The 17,212-nt window shown below is 43.6% G+C and overlaps 1 protein-coding gene across 2 annotated transcripts in view; it reads left to right on the forward strand.

Annotated features, from left to right (window-relative positions):
• Window positions 1–17,212, forward strand: part of ARHGEF3 (Rho guanine nucleotide exchange factor 3) — a 339,692-nt gene that overhangs the window by 164,903 nt on the left and 157,577 nt on the right. For both annotated transcript variants that reach the window (XM_025375789.1, XM_025375790.1), the window contains one exon: window positions 16,156–16,218. In XM_025375789.1, the coding sequence (XP_025231574.1) occupies window positions 16,156–16,218 (63 nt within the window). The remainder of the gene's footprint in view (window positions 1–16,155; window positions 16,219–17,212) is intronic.

Below are 17,212 nucleotides of genomic sequence, written 5' to 3' on the forward strand. Positions count from 1 at the left end.
GTGCTGGAATTACAGGCGTGAGCCACCGTACCTGGCCATGAGGTGTGTTTTGTACGCTGTCTCAGGGGTCCCCAGTGGGTTGAACGCCGGCTGCCCACAGCTGTAACCTGATGTCTCCATACTCTTTACTGGCTTCCCTCCTTTTCCCTGTCTCATTTTCCCACTCCCCACCAGTTCTTCCAGGGATCACCCCAGAAGAAAACAGCTGATAGCTACATCTTTGCCCCAGGATCTGCTTTAGGGGAACTCCAAACTAACAGCAGGTAAACATAAAAGAAAGAAAGAAGGCTTATTAAAGAAAGAAGACTGGCTGGGCGCGGTGCCTCACGCCTGTAATCTCAGCACTTTAGGAGGCTGAGGCGGGTGGATCACCTGAGGTCAGGAGTTCGAGACCAGCCTGGCTAACATGGTGAAACCCCCTCTCCACTAAAAATACAAAAATCAACCAGTGTGGTGGCACATGCTTGTAATCCCAGTTACTCAGGAGGCTGAGGCAGGCTAATTGCTTGAACCTGGGCAGTGGAGGTTTCAGTGAGCTGAGATTGTGCTGCTGCACTCCAATCTGGGTGACAGAGTGGGACTCTATCTCATAAATAAATAAATAAAACATACCTAAAAATGTTTTTTAAAATAGATACAGGCCAGGCATAGTGGTTCATGCCTATAATTCCAACACTTTGGGAGGCTGAGGCAGGAGGATTGCTTGAGCCCAGGAGTTCAAAACCAACCTGGGCAACAAAATGAGACCCAGTCTCTACAAAAAATACAAAACTTAGCAGGGCGTGGTGGTGTGCACCTATAGTCCCAGCTACTTGGGAGGCCAAGGTGGGAGGATCAGTTGGACCCAGAGGTCAAGGCTTCAGTGATCTATGATGGCACCACTTCCCCCCCTGCATGAGTGACAGAACTGAGACACTGTCCCCAAAATAAAAAATGCATAAATAAATAAAAAAATAGGGCCGGCCACGGTGGCTCATGCCTGTAATCCCAGCACTTTGGGAGGCCAAGGTGGGCAGATCACGAGGTCAAGAGATCGAGACCATCCTGGCTAACACGGTGAAACCCCATCTCTACTAAAAATACAAAAATTAGCTGGGCATGGTGGCACACGCCTGTAGTCCCAGCTACTCAGGAGGCTGAGGCAGGAGAATCACTTGAACTCAGGAGGTAGAGGTTGCAGTGAGCCAAGATCGCACTACTGCACTCCAGCCTGGTGACAGAGTGAGACTCTGTCTCAAAAAAAAAAAAAAAAAAGATACATATAAATAGATTGGAAATGAAAACATCAGAATGAATTCATGGTTTTATATATATATATATATATATGCATGTTTTTTCCCTGTATCTACTGAGAGGGCCTAGAAGCAGTGGCACTCCCGTAGCAAAAACGTACCTAGTGCCCAGATCTATGCTTCTAAATACTCCTCCACTAAAGGGAACCAGAGTTCCTTGGAGAAAAGGCTGGTTCCAGGGCTGGGGCAGGGAGAATATAGGAAGATCTTGGAACATCTTTTTGTATCAAAAAGTAATGAAGTGCCCTAAGAATGATGGGTATGTGAACAAGCTGGACACAGGCACTAGGTTGTAGGGCTCTCCCTAGCCAAGTCTGGGACAATCTGAGCATCAAAATGAAAAATGATAGTAACGGATCATAACCCACTAAATAAAACAGGAATCCATGAGCCCACATGGATGTAAATAATAAATAAATGGTGGAGAATGGAAAGCTGTTCCTTCCAGTAGAAGAATAACTTATAAACACTGAAGAGATGGTAGAGTTGAAAAATCATCAGTGGACACTAAAACTAGTGTGTTAACATTTCATGAGGAAGAAGACACTTCCATATTTTCAATTTGCTGGTTACTTAAAAACAGAAAAATAGTAACTTTCCAGTGGAGAAATTTAGAAGATGCCAGCTCAACTAAATAGCATAAGCCACTGTCACCAGTATTGGGTCAAATCAATGCCACATGTCTTCTGAGGTGATGTGCTCAGGAAGACACTACATCGTCCCTTCTGTCATATTCCTGTGACAAATACACCACATGAGAAAAAATTCTCTTACTACTCTAGACATGTTTTAAATGTATAACCTGAATCTAATCATGAAAAAACATCTAGTAAACCTTCAGGTAGGGAAATTATACAACATAACTGGCCTGTCCTTTTCAAAATCATTAAAATCAAGAAACACAAAGAAAGCCTGGGGAACTGTTCCAGATTCAAGGAGACTCAAGAACATGTGACAGTAAATGCAATGCAGGGCCTTGAATTGGATTCTGGACCAGGAAAACCAATAGCTATGAAATATTTTATTGGGATAGTTGGCACCTTTTTAAAAAAGTGGTGAATGAGTTGATATATTTTGTCAATGTTGTTTCCTGCTTTTGATAATAATTATCCTGTGTAAGAGGATGCCCTTGTTCATAGGACATACACACTGAAGTATTTAGGGTCTAAAGGGACATAATGTCTGCAACTCATTCTCAAATAATTAGGAAGAAAAATATTTTATATTCATATGTATAGGAAGGGGTGGGGGGGAGCAAATGAGGTCAGCTGTAGGCAGCCATGACTCTGAGTAAAGGATTTTCAGGAGTATCTTATTCTGGACTTGCAAACTTTTCTGTAAGTTTGAAACTATATTAAAATAAACTTGCCAAAAATAAAATAAATAAATAAACTGCACACTCTGCCCTCCCCAAGAAAAAGGCCTGTGTTCCTTTGTTCCTCTTCAGGGAATCTAATATCCTCTCACCACACAACTCCAGCGGTATCAGGCCATTCGTGCTGCCGGCAGCTCTGCAGGAACTGCCAACCCCCCGTGCCTACAGGCCCTCATGCTGAGGCACAATTCCTGAGGCCCAAGAAGATAATTGCAGAATTATTTAATCAAAAGTAGGTCTCTTCCACACAAAACTGGAAACTCTCCCAAGAGGCTGGCCGTTTATCCTTAAAGATGCTGCTTTCTCTCAGTAGGAAAGAAAGAACTGTAAGGAAAGGGACTGCATAATAATGAATACTCTTTCCCTCAGAACAATGGACCTGAATGGCCTGTAAACCCAGCACTTTGGGAGGCAGAGGCAGGCAGATCATGAGATCAGGAGATCAAGACCATCCTGGCTAACACGGTGAAACCCCATCTCTACTAAAAGTACAAAAAATTAGCCGGGCGTGGTGGTGGGCACCTGTAGTCCCAGCTACTCGGGAGGCTGAGGCAGGAGAATGGCATGAACCCGGGACGCGGAGCTTGCAGTGAGCCGAGATTGCGCCACTGCACTCCAGCCTGGGCGACAGAGTGAGACTCCGTCTCAAAAAAAAAAAAAAACAATGGACCTGAATATGAATATGCCAACACAGCCTCTTTCTGTATCTCCTCACTGGAGGCAACTGGAGCCTCGCAAACCGCCATGGACCATTCCTGTGACAAAGGCCCCTCTCTCTGCCCAGCTAGAGCTCATTCAGCACAGGGGAGGCCACCAGTCATTCCGAGTAATCATGACTAACTCGGGAATAATGCTCTTGGCGATGGTCTGTAGAGAATCCGTCAGAACAATAACGTGAAAGCCAGTTCCCATTTCTGATGCAGCGTCTGGAAAGAAGTCAGCTGTGATTAGAGGGACATTTTCCTCCCACAGCTGTCTTTGAAAGTGGAGGAGGGGTTCACCACAACCTCAAATTACAGGGAGGGAGGTAGGGGGCCCCTAAACACTAGGGACATGCAGGTATTCAGGGCTTGCCTCCTTTAGTGACACTGTCATGTTCTGTCAAGTTCTGAGTAAAAAGCAAAAGTTGTGGTGAGCCACAAATGGGCTGCAGGAATGGGGGAAAGTACTTTGGGCTAAATTTTCTAATCCAGAATCTTTGCTTCAAAGTTCATCCCAATCACTTTTATCCTGAAGTCTGAAATGGAGACCTGGCTTTTGCAGAATCAAAGCATGTTTATCCAGCATTTAATCCATTTCCCAGGAAATCAGTGTTTTACCAAGAGTAGAATTCTTTTTTAGGACTTTCCTGGACATTTCTAAGGCTTAACCCAGCACACAGAGAATGTTCAACACCTGCTATATGTGAACAAATGAACCCATTTGCCCATAAAATAGCAAATCCATAGAATTTCTTTTTTTTTTTTTCCTTTTTATAATTAAAAAAGAGGGAGAGAGAGTCTTGCCATGTCACCCAAACTGGTCTCAAACTCCTGGGTTCAAGCAGTCCTCCCAGCCTGGCCTCCCAAAGTGCTGAGATTACAAGCTTGAGCCACAACGCCTGGCCTAAAATTTATTTTCAGGAGAACTAAAATGCCAAGAAATACTGTATAAAATATCATTTTTTATTCTGGGGCCCACAATATTTCTGAATTTTGACAATAGAAACACAGGAACAGTAGGATACTCAGATAAATTAATTTCACTATTTAGTTTCATTCATTCAACAATATTTTATTAAGCACCTGCCATGTGTCAGACACTGTGCAAATGCTGTAGATAGATTGGTTAACAAAAGAGACGCAGTGTCTGTTCTCAGGAAGAACACAGTTGAGTGGACCCAGATGATTCCAATGTGCAAGACTGAGATCATACCTCAGAGTTGTCCCACCAAACTGTCAGAAGCTGGGTTATTTATCTACCAGCCCCAGTCCCTCACAGATTGAAAGCTGATCCCAGTGGCATTAACTCTCCGGCATTTCTGACCTGTGGAAAGCTGATTTGTGTGCTTTCCACACGGTGTGCAGGGAAATGGTGATTGCCCAGGGGTTGTCAGCCTGCTGTGTCTGCTATACGAATGACCAGTTCTGATACTCCTAGAGCAGCCTTAGTCAAGTCATTTAAACTCTTTAAGTCTCAGTTTCTTTGTATGTAATAATTTCTTTGTACTGTAAGGATTGGTTATAATACATGTAAAGCACCCAGCAAGGTAGTGGATTCTTTTTTTTTTTTTTTTGAGACAGAATCTTGCTCTGTCACCCAGGCTGGAGTGCAGTGGCGTATTCTCGGCTCACTGCAACCCCTCCCTCTCAGGTTCAAGGGATTCTCCTGCCTCAGCCTCCTGAGTAGCTGGGACTACAGGGGCACGCCACCATGCCTGGCTAATTTTTGTATTTTTAGTAGAGATGGGGTTTCACCATGTTGGCCAGGCTGGTCTTGAACTCCTGACCTCGGGTGATCCGCCCATCTCAAACTCCCAAAGTGCTGAAATTACAGGCATGAGCCACTGTGCCCTGCTGGCAGTGGATTCTTAATAGCAGGGCACAGTGGATTCTTAATAGACAGTTGTTACAAATCCCAGCAAAGGGGCTGGGCATGGTGGCTCATGCCTGTAATCCCAGCACTTTGGCAGGCCAAGGGAGGAGGATCACTTGAGCCCAGGAGTTCAAGACCAGCCTGGGCAACAAAGACAGACCCCATCTCTACAAAACAATAAAATAATTAGCTGGGCATAGTGCACATGCCTGTAATCCTAGCTACTTGGAAGGCTAAGGTGGGAGGATCCCTTGAGCTCAGGAGTTAAAGGCTGCAGTGAGCTGTGATCATGTCACTGCACTCCAGCCTGGGTGACAGAGTGAGACCCTGTCTCTAAATAAAATAAAATGAAATAAAATAAAATAAAATAAAAAATCCTAGCAAAGGGAAAGGACTGCCTTAAGCAGCCAGAATATACAATAAAGAAATGGAATTTTGGCAACTGAAGTTGTGAGTTCTCATATGGTAGACAACACCAAATGGTTGTACAAGGGAACCTTCTGTTTATTTAAAGGAATGTCCTTTAGAGGACAGCTTGACAAGAGCAGCCCATTTCTCTAGCATTTTTCGTCTCTGCTTTGTGTGGCAAATTGCCCCAAGGGGTAGATGTTCGAGACACCAGTGATTGAAAGGGAGCCTTGCACCCTGCTCTCCGTAGGGTTAAAAGCCTGCCTGTTGGCATTTGGGGAACTGCTCATGAACCCATGGGGTGTTGTGGCTGATAAGACATTACCAGCACTAGGAGCATTTCTAGGTAGAAGAAAGCAGGAACACAAGCCAAGTGAGTGAAAAACTGGCAATTCTCTTTGTAAATTCAGGTTCCCAGTATTATTGTGGATGATGAGCACTTTGAATTTGAATTATGCAGTTAGACAATCTAAGCTGATTGTTTACATGGATTAATTTTCTAGAAATTAAACAATGATTTGGACACTCCCTAAACTGCATATATATGGATAATAATTTTTGTTGATAATGGCTTCAAATCATTCCATCAGTGAAGAATTTTAATAAGTAGGGTTTTGTTATAGTGTTTAAAAAATAAGTGAATAAACATATAAAGGAGGGCCCAGGAAGCACCATAGCATATTACGAACCAAGAATTGCAGTGAATCCAATTCAGCATACCTGAGAACCAGTAGAAAATAGTAATTACAGTAATTTAGAAGGCCTAGTAAAAAGTGCTCTGGTTAATGCAATTTTGTGCTTTGTGTCACATCCCACTGTTGAAAATCCTTGTGAATATGGACCCCTTCTCCCACCTTAGATTAATGCCCGTATTTTTTTTTTCTGGGACAATTTTTCTGGAAAATATATTTGGCAGCCCTCTGTCCTGGATAGATGAGTTTTATGTCTTTTCTCCTACTCCCCTGGCCTTGAGTGTTTTGGAGGGAAAAGCAGTTTGTAAATGTTTGTTGAATGACAGAGTGAATCCTGCTGCTTGTTAGCTATCAGGGTTGGTGGTGGCACTGGCAGGCTGGCTAGGTCTCCTCCCTCCTCCCACTTGTTTGGTTGGACATGTCTTCCTTCCCGTGGGAGAAGAGGACTTTTCCTTGGCTAAGACTGTCTCATCTGTACCTCTAAACAAGTTAAGGGCCAGGTGTTCCATGGCTAAACTCATAATAGGGACTTTTCCTAGTTTGCCAACATCAAGTTAATGAGTAGACTTTTAGACATTTTAAGTATTTTCCCCATGATTTTCGCCCCCAGTGCCTGTACATATTTGCTGTTATTGCTGCTGTTGCTACTATTACCATTAATAGTTAATACTTGAGGCTGGGTGCAGTGGCTCACACCTGTAATCCCAGCACTTTGGGAGGCCAAGGTGGGCAGATCATGAGGTCAGGAGATCAAGACCATCCTGGCGAACACTGTGAAACCCCGTCTCTACTAAAAATACAAAAAAATTACCCAGGCGTGGTGGCAGGCGCCTGTAGTCCCAGCTACTGGGGAGGCTGAGGCAGGAGAATGGCATGAACCTGGGGGGCAGAGCTTGCAGTGAGCCGAGATCTCGCCACTGCACTCCAGCCTGGGCAACAGAGCGAGACTCTGTCTTAAAAGAAAGAAAGAAAAAAAAGTTAATACTTGAGTAGTTGCTGAGGGCCAGGCATTGTGCTAAGCTCTTTACCCACATTGATCTATTTAACTCTCACAGCAACCTTAGAAGGGAGGTATTTTAGTGTTCCCATTTTATAGATGAGGAAACTAAGGTGCAGAGAGGTAAAGTGATGCGCTTAAGGTTCCACAACAAATAAATGGCTTAACTAAGATGTAAACTCACAAACACTGACTTTAGAGCCTACCTAACATCTTCAACCTATAGTTAGTGGCATCTGAGCACATAATTGCATATTATATTTGTTAACATTTAGTTCCCAATAGCTCAGAAAACATCATGATTTCCCATTTCTCCACCCTGTGAGCACACTGAAGAGAGCCTAGAAAAAAGGTCTGGGGTTACTGGATGCTGGAAAAAAGAAGATGTTTTAAAAACAAGGAAAAGAAAAAAAAAAAAGCAGTGTATTAAAAATGGGGTAGGGGCCAGGCATGGTGGCTCACACCTATAATCCCAGCACTTTGGTAGGCGGAGGTGAGAGGATTGCTTGAGCTCAGAAGTTTGAGACCAGCCTGCGAAACATAGGGAGATCTCGTCTCTATTTTTTTTTTTTTTAATTTTTAAAAATGGAGTTGGGGCTCCTCTCTCAATTCTCTCATTCACTTCTGGAGCTTCAGACTGGAGAAAAACAAAATGTGGATCCTCTCCCTGCTAAAACGTGAATTTAGCAAGTCAAGTTCCAGCTAAGGGCAAGTACAAGAACACAAAATCCTTTTGCTAATCTTTCCCCAAAGAAAGAGCAGATGAAAGGCAAGGCATCAAAGCCTCTGAAACCACCAAAGCTGTTTGCCAGCAAAGAAATAAATCAAAAAGGTTCAAGATCTGGTTTGAATTTAATAATTACAAATGACTAATCAGGGACTATTTGCTGCCAAGTCAGGAGCTGCACTCTCTCAATCAGTACGTTTTTGCTGCTCTGGTCACCTGGTTATTAAATAGAAAAGCCCAGTGATTAAATAACAGGGTTGTTCTGACACTAATCAATTCAATCTTGGCCATTTAAAATTAAGTCAGGCTTGCAGTAGCCCTTGTCTCTGTGAAAGAAGTGGGAACGACACAGTGCAAATGTGACTGAAGGTATCCAGAGGGTGTTTGTGGATAGTCCTCTGGGACCTGGATAGTTGGAGAGAGTCAGGCAGCATACCAGGTCTCCTGCCCATCATTCTGCAGTATCCCCCCATCTCTAATACCCTCCCTGCCTGACTCTCAACATCAAATAACAACAAAATAATTATGCCAGCAGTGACAGTAGTAGCAATAATAATTACGATAATAACCACAGTAGCAATAATACATTTTTTAAATCTCTTGCCATATGTCTGGCTCTGTTTGAAATATTTTATTTCCTTTAATATTTGAAATAACCCCATGATGGAGAAAACCAAAGCTTATAGAACTGCTTTATATAGACACTGACGTATCCCATACTATGTGCCAGAACCTGCCTGGCACATAGTAAATGCTCAGTAAATATTTGTTGAGTGAATGAAGGAATAGAGAAGTAATTTGCCCAAGGTCACACCAAGTAGCAAAGGTGGAGCTGGATTTTGAACGGTCTCATTTATGCTCTTAGTTTCTTTGAGGTATGTAGGTAAATGCCTTGTGGGTCTTTTTATATTGTTTTAAAACACATATGGTTTTAAACAATTATTTATTTATTTATTTAGAGAAGGAGTCTTGCTCTGTCACCCAGGCTGGAGTGCAGTGGTTCAATCTCGGCTCACTGCAGCCTCTGCCTCCCGGGTTCCAGCGATTCTCCTGCCTCAGCCTCCTGGGTAGCTGGGATTACAAGTGCGCGCCACCACACTCGGCTAATTTGTGTATTTTTAGTAGCAATGGGGTTTCACCATGTTGGCCAGGCTGATCTCAAACTCCTGACCTCAGGTGATCTGCCCGCCTCGGCCTCCCAAAGTGCTGGGATTACAAGCATGAGCCACCACACCCAGCCATTAAACAAATATTTAAATGTATTTTACATTATTTTCATGTATTAATTTAAAGGAAACGCAGAATGTTTTAAACAATGTACAAAGAGAAATAGCATCACATGCAGAGACGTCAGTGGTTTGGCAGTCAAGGTGGCCTCGAGAAAATCCTCTCTCCAGCACTTACTTACTTTGTGACCTTGAGCACGTTACTGAAGCCTTCCTGAGCTTCAGTGTCCTTCTCTGTTAAAATGAACACCGTAAGGCTTACTTACACCGGGCTGAGGAGAAGCTTAAATGGCACCGTCCACTAAACTGAGAGCGTAGTCCTTGGCTCATAGTAGGTGCCCAATTCCAATGTCTGTTTCCCTCCAGTTTTGTATTGGAAAGTACCTGGTGATTCTCTCAAAACCTCAAAGGAGGTCTGGAGAGGGTGGAAGCTAAGCCAGGTAAGGATACACTATTCAGGCTTGGACCACGGCCAGTTCTTCTGAGAATCTATTGTCTCGAACTCCTGACTGCAGGTGACCCACCTGCCTCGGCCTCCCAGTGTGCTGGGATTACAGGCGTGAGTTACCATGCCTGGCCCCCTGGTCGCTTTTTAAAGAAGCATGGGAGGGTTTTTTCAGCACCTGAGCACTTCTAGAAAGTGTCTATAGCAAATATATAACCTGCAGGGCTAAGGACTTAGAGACTACATGCAGTCTATTGTTCCCACAGATTCTCTGTAACTGCCTTTCTCCCCGCCCCCATGTAGGCACGTGGCATTGAGACTAAGGGGTCAGGTGCCCATTAAGTTCGTTTAGGGTTTGGTTCATCTGGCTGTTTCCTTTCCATCTGAGGTGTTATCAATCTTGGATTACTTGCCCTTAAAGCACAGAGACGGAGTCCCTGGGCTGTTGCCTAGGGCAGTACACAGATAGATTCATTGGTCAGGGATGTGCCTCACCCTTGAACAGATCTGACATTCCTTTTCATAGGAGTGGAAATGGCCAATGTCCCACTTGGACCAATGTCTAAACCACTGTAATTTCTTTTAACATGTCTATGCATTTTAAGGAAAATAAATGCCCCCACTGGTAAGAAAAAAAAAAAGGCTCTTATTTGAAAAACAAGAATCTTAGCTTGAATGGGCAGGTTTTGTCTCCAAGGAGATTTGAGGTTGAAGAATTTCAGCCTTCAATGACCTTCACTTTTGAGGTTTTTTATTTAATTTTGGCTGCCCTATTGCCACCAGGTGGTTAATGAAAGGAAAAGGTGCCACCTCAAAAACACTGGCCTCGTTTATTCTTTCTTTTAGTCACCCATTCAGAAATTATTCACTGACCTACTGCTCAGCACAGGGCACTGAGGGGTTAAAGTTATGTGCTGAAATCAGAGAGCAGAGACTACAGCACAATTATTGGACTCACCCAAGGTGCTTTGTTTTCATAGTTGAAAGGGAAGTGGACTGTGCATTTGCTTCAGTAAATTTGACAAGAATAACAGGGTGGGTCCTTGGCTCCTCAAATTGACTGGGAACCTGTCAGACCAAGTGTGCAAATGCACAGTTCACACACAGTGCCCTTCCTGCCTGGGAATGCCCCCAGGTAACTGATCAGTGGTTTTTGATGCAGAGGAAGTAAAATGGCATTTTTTACTTCCTGTGGGTAATTCATAACAGGAGCTGCCACTTACTGTACACCTACTATGTGCCAGGTTTTGTCACCCAACATCTATGATCCTCACAACAGCCTAACCTGGAAGGCATTATTTCTACTCTACAGATAACATCCCAGAGTCTCAACCTCCTCCTGATACCTCCCAAGATCCCAGGTATAATACGGTAGCCTCCCAAGGCAGGAGAAGCAGAACTCAGGAAGGGCATGGGGTTATTGTAGGCAGCAGGACGCCCTGGCTGCTGTGCCCCAATTCGTTCCCCAGCACATGTTGCTGATTGTGATCACAACATTCTCTGGCTTGCTATGCTGTGCAGTCCTTCTCAATACAGTGCTCCAAACAGACACTACCAGACATTCTGGATGGCAAGTGAGACATAACCTATTTGCCACCAGTGCTTGCCACCAGTGCCTGCTACCTGATAGCAGACACTGATAGCTCTTAAAACTAGAAAGGATCACAAAATTGATTTGGTCTAGACAATGTGTGCTGTGATCTTGAAGGCCAGTCTCGCTAGTAGAATAAAGATTATTTTCTTGCCATATTCCTCATGCTCAACACCTTCTGTGCAGGTCTGATGTGCCATCCCAGACTCTGGGACGGGACCGCATGGTGGGGAAGCACATAGTTTGAAGTAGGATAGACCCAGATTTGAATCCAGGCTCTGCTACTTGCTAATCATGAAACCCTGAACAAATTCCTGCCCCTTTTTGAGCCTTCATCTCCTACTCTGTAGAATGGAGATAATACCATTATCTACCTACCTCATGGGGTAGTTATGGGGATCGAATGAGATCATAGATGTAAGGATTTAGCTCTGTGCCTGACATGTAGTGAGCGTTCAATAGGCTAAAGTTTCCATTATTATTAGTCTGAATTATTATTATTAATAGCTCCAGTGAAGTTCAAAGTGAGTGCCATGTCCTGTTGCACTCTCTGCTTTCTGAGATGCTCGTTTGTTTATGTCTCCATGACTTATTTCCAACTGGTAATTTCTTCCATGAGCTACTCTGTAGATCACTGGCATGAGGTCAACATCCCAATATTCTGGAAATCCCAGTTCCTGGGTAGAACGTGAAATGTCTGTATGTGGCTTTTCCTTCTGTATGCCCTTCTTCACCAGGTCCTTTCTGTTCTCTCTTCCTGTGACCCTCTGGAGTTGGGCAATTGGTGAAGAGGACAAGCAAAGGGAGGAGGACCAAGAGCATCAACAAAATCCAGAAATGCTCTTTTAAGGGAAGCTGGCTATGTAGCAGGGATTGTCCCAGGCTCTGGGACTGTTGAGCATGACTGACCAAGTCCTGCCTTCATGGGCTTATGTCTCATGAAGAGGTCAACCAAAACCCAGAAAACAGTTAAATAAAATTATCTTTCTAAAATGGGTCTGCCCCGCTAGCCTCTGTCTTAGCATCTTATCTGATTCATTCATAACAGAGATCACAATCTGTAATGACTTTGTTTTATTTTTACTCCAAATTAGTGGGCAGGGAACATGCCTGGCTCATCCACTGCTATATCCAAGGACCCAGAATGGGGCTTTGCCTGTCCAAAGTGCTCAGTGAACACAGAGCAAATGAACAAGTGATTAAGTGATGGTTTGTGAAATTTTTGTTCTGAGCCCAGAGTTTAAACTTCAGGCTACTTTTTTGTTGCTAGCACTGGTCAGTCATCTCCCTATGTAAGACAATTGAAAAGAAAATTCATTTTCATAATTCATGCAGTTTTTATTTTATAAAATGTGTGGGTTCCTTAAGGAGATCATTCTCTCCCAGATTAACTGTCTATGGCTGAATTAAAAAGACCATTGGAGGCCATTTGTCTTCTGGATTTGACACTTGGAGCAGGTGGCACTATCTGGCAGGAACTGGGTCGGGGGAGCTCATGAGGCTTGACTCCAAAGCTGGGTAGTGTGTTGAATTGGTCTGGAGAGGGCTGCATGCCTGTGATGCCTGTGAGGAGAGGAGCTTCTCTTATTATTCCCTCTCCTGCATCAGTTTGCATCTAGGCTACTGTCAACATGTCAGGTTGACAAAATCATTGAGCTCAAGGAATGGAACTGTAGCACCATAAACCTCAATAATCTGGTAATACCAGGTTGCAGTGTGTATCAGTGTAGCCTATGGTCTGGGCAATTCATAACAAGAGCTGCCACTTACTGTGCACCTACTATGTGCCAGGTCTTGTTGTTGCCCAACATCTATGATCCTCACAACAGCCTAACCTGGAAGGCATTATTTCTACTCTACAGATAACATCCCAAAGTCTTAACCTCCTCCTGATACCTCCTAAGATCCCAGGTATAATCCGGTAGCCTCCCAAGGCAGGAGAAGTAGAGCTCAGGAAGGGCATGGGGTTACTCTAGGCAGCAGGATACCCATGCTGCCATGCCCCAATTCATTGCCCAACACATGTTGCTGATTGTGATCACAGCATTCTCTGGCTTGCTATGCTGTGCAGTCCTCAATACAGTGCTCGAAGCAGACACTATCAGGCATTCTGGATGGCAAGTGAGATGTAACCTATTTGCCTCCAACCCTTTGAATAGTGTATGTAAAAGGCTTTGCCCTAGGAATTAGAATCCTGGATTCAGAGTGTTACGCTGTAACCATGTAACTTTGAGCAAATTGCTTCTCTCTCCTGACCTCAGTTTATTAACCTGTAGGATGGAAATTATCCCATACCATATCTGGCTCAAAAAGTCACCATATAAATATAAGCTGGTGAATTGGTTTCACTGGCACTGAAGTCCTGTTTTTAATTGTACCTGGATGGTGAATCAATAAGGATCAGGCCCCTGTACAAACATGAAGCATCCTCAAAAATGGCAGCTGTGCCTGGAGTTGTGATCAGCATCTTCTCGAGGCTTCCCTTAAGGACCCTGAGTGGACTATTTGACTTCCTAAAAGTCACTGGGTGAGCTTGTTAATGCAGATTGCTGGGCACCCTCCCAAATGACTGATTAAGCTTTCCTGGGGATGGCTCCTGGCATCAGCATCTCTGAATCATTCCTCAGGTGATTCTGCTGCACGCTGCACCACTGTTTCAGTGGAAAAATGTATAGATTTAGAACGCCTCTGCTCTGGATAGGACCATGTTGAACTTTGGGATTTTAAATATCTAGGTAGCTGCTTAGCAAAAAGAGGCCCCTATCTCTTCCCCACCTTTGTCTGACAAATTCTTATTCATCTTTTAGGCCTATTCAAATGCCTCATCCTCTGGAAAGACCTCCCTCACTGTCCTCCTAGAGCCCTCCAACCCATGTTTTGAGCACCTACTGTGTACTAGGCACTCTACTAAGCTCTAAAATGCATTACTATATTTACTCCTCTTCCTTTGAGAATAGAAGCTAATGCCATCACCACCACCTCTGCTCACACCTTAGAGTTGAGAAAAGGTGACTCAGAGAATCAAAGTGACTTTCTCTAGGATGTTTGGCTCTTATTGCATTATAGTTCATCATAATAGGCCTGTCTCTCCTACATGAGTGTGAGGTCCTTAACCTTGGGAATTGCTGACATTTGCATTCCTGGGAGCAAACACAGGGCCTGGCACATAGTAGATGCTCAACAAACCTTTGTTAAATTGAAGTGAAAAAAATAACAGAACAATTATGGTAATATAGAAAAGAGTATTTCTGTTTGCTTTCCAGCCTCTGCCTTTGTTCAAGTTCAGGGTTCCACTAGAGGAGGAGGAGGCTGACTTCTTTTGGAATTGAAGACTACAGATGTCTTCAAACTCTCCTGTAACCCTATGCTGTTGATTCTGGTCTTCTGGTAGCTTTCTTCTAAGTAACATCAGAAGACCTAGCAAGTCACAGGTTAGGGACTGAAGAAACACTTGACTGGTTGGTTGAGCTGGGGGTGCAGAAGAGAGGTGAATATATCTTTGATGAGCTTTTTTGTGGCTTGTAGATTAAATTTATTTTCTTCTTATGAAAGGAAAAAGGCCAGGCTCAGTGGTTCACTCCTATAATCTCAGCATTTTGGGAGGCCAAGGTAGGAGGATCACTTGAACCCAGGTGTTTGAGACCAGCCTGGGCAACATGGTAAGACCCCCTCTCTACAAAAACTAAAATTAGCCCGGTGTTGGAGTGTGCTCGTGAGGTCCCAGCTACTTGGGAGACTGAGGCAAGATAATTGATTGAGCCCAAGAGGTCAAGACTGCAGTGTGCTGTGTTCACACCACTGCACTCCAGCCTCTGCAGTGCGCTGTGTTCACACCACTGCACTCCAGCCTCGGCAACAGAAGGAGACCCTGTCTCAAAAGAAAAAAGAGAAAAGAAAGAAAAACATACTTTTTCACACCTAACTTGGCAGACTGCCGTGGTCATAAATTTACAAATTCATTTCAAATACAGTTATCTTCAGTCCCAGTAATGACTTTTTAAAAATCATATGGCTGTAAAGCAGGAAAGTTGGAGAAGATGTCTGAGTTTCTTTCCAACATTAGGGCTCTGTGATTACATTAGGACCCTGGATATGGTTTAGAGCAAGTTTAAATTACTTAAGTACAAAGCAGCTCTAAAAATGGAATGTCTTCAAGTGAATTAGATTTTCTTTCCAATCTAATCTCCTCTTCCCAGTTAGTCATAATCTGAACTTTGTATCTAAATTTCTGCGCCTTGATATATGGAGACATTTAGAAAAAAATGAAACTCAAAGAGAAACAAACTATAACAGCACACATAAAAATAGTAACACAAACCAGTTATCCTAGCTTAATAGTTTCTCATAACTTCTTAGGCTGTCTTAGAAGTGTTCATTTACAGGCTGGGCGCGGTGGCTCACGCCTGTAATCCTAGCACTTTGTGAGGCCAACGCGGGTGGATCACGAGGTCAGGAGTTCAAGACCAGCCTGACCAACATGGTGAAACCCTGTCTCTACTAAAAATACAAAAATTAGCCAGGCGTGGTGGCATGTGCCTGTAATCCCAGCTACTCAGGAGGCTGAGGCAGGAGAATCACTTGAACCCAGGAGGCAGAGGTAGCAGTGAGCCAAGATCACACCACTGCACTCCAGCCTATGCGACAGAGTGAGACTCTATCTCCAAAAAAGAAAAAAGAAGTGTTCATTTACATAGTTTGGTTACAAGTTTTGGGTAACATGGTGGAAATGATAAGGATTGCATGTGCTATTTGATTGCTTTTTTCTTGCCTTAATCAAAGCCATAACCCCTACTTACCTTTGAACTTTGTTTTTTCATTTGTTTTGCAGCGAAAACGGAAACAGAGCACCCAAGATGAAGATGCTGTTAGCCTTTGCAGTCTCGACATAAGTGTAAGTATAGTCCTTTCTACCCCGACTGGCGCCGAGAGCATCTCTCTTCTCTGAAGATTATTTGTTAATAATATGCTGTGTGCTTGAAGTGGACTTCCAGGATCTGACTATGGAAGTTGTGACCTGGGGGAAAATTTTTTTTAACTGAAAAACATTTTATTTCACTGGAGAAAACTGTGTGGCCAACTTAAACTTCCAGGCTAAGTTGTTTATTGCCTATGTCTTTTCTCTCATAAAATGAATTATGAACTCAGTACATCTGGGTAGAATCTAGATAAATACGAGTGTGCTCTTTTAAAGGCTGGTTCCAGAAGATGGAAGAGATGTTTGTCCCCCTTTGAGGGACAGTTAGTGGCTTGGCCCAGCTCAGGCAGCCGGATGGGCCAAAGGCCAGAAGAAGACTCCAGCAGTGTAGTGGAGTGAGTGGCTTTGGATCAGCAGATCTTAGTTTGAGTCCAGATTCTGTACTTACCATCTGTGTGACACCTTTCCCTACCTGTTTCCTCATCTGGAAAATAGGGATGAAAAGACTTAACCTGACAAAATTTGGGAGGGGATCAAATAAAACAATAAAAGAGAGAATACTAAACACATTACTTGTACATACTGGGCACCCACTAAATATTTGCCTCATTGTGTTTTTTTTTTAAATCAGAAGTTTGTAGAAGATGCTCAAGTGTCTTGGTAGTTGACTGTTGGTGATGATCAAGGTGGAAAAGCTTTCTTGGCTTTGTTTCAGAACATGTCCTTGAATACTTAATTTCATCGCTTTCTTTGTGTGGCCACCTTGTCTCCCCACTGATGCAACTGGGAAGCCTACCTTAGCCTCTGATGCCCTCATTATCCAGGGCCTGGGAGGTGGAGTAGGAATTCAGGCCCTCCCTGGGCTCCCCTTGTCAACTCATCATCTGCACGTCCCTGGGGTTTAACCACTGTGCTCTGTGGATCCATCTAACATTAGGCCCTGCTCGCTCTCCTCTATGGAGACCATGAA

This window comes from Theropithecus gelada, chromosome 2 (genome assembly GCF_003255815.1).
Source record: "Theropithecus gelada isolate Dixy chromosome 2, Tgel_1.0, whole genome shotgun sequence".
Lineage (NCBI taxonomy): Eukaryota > Metazoa > Chordata > Mammalia > Primates > Cercopithecidae > Theropithecus > Theropithecus gelada.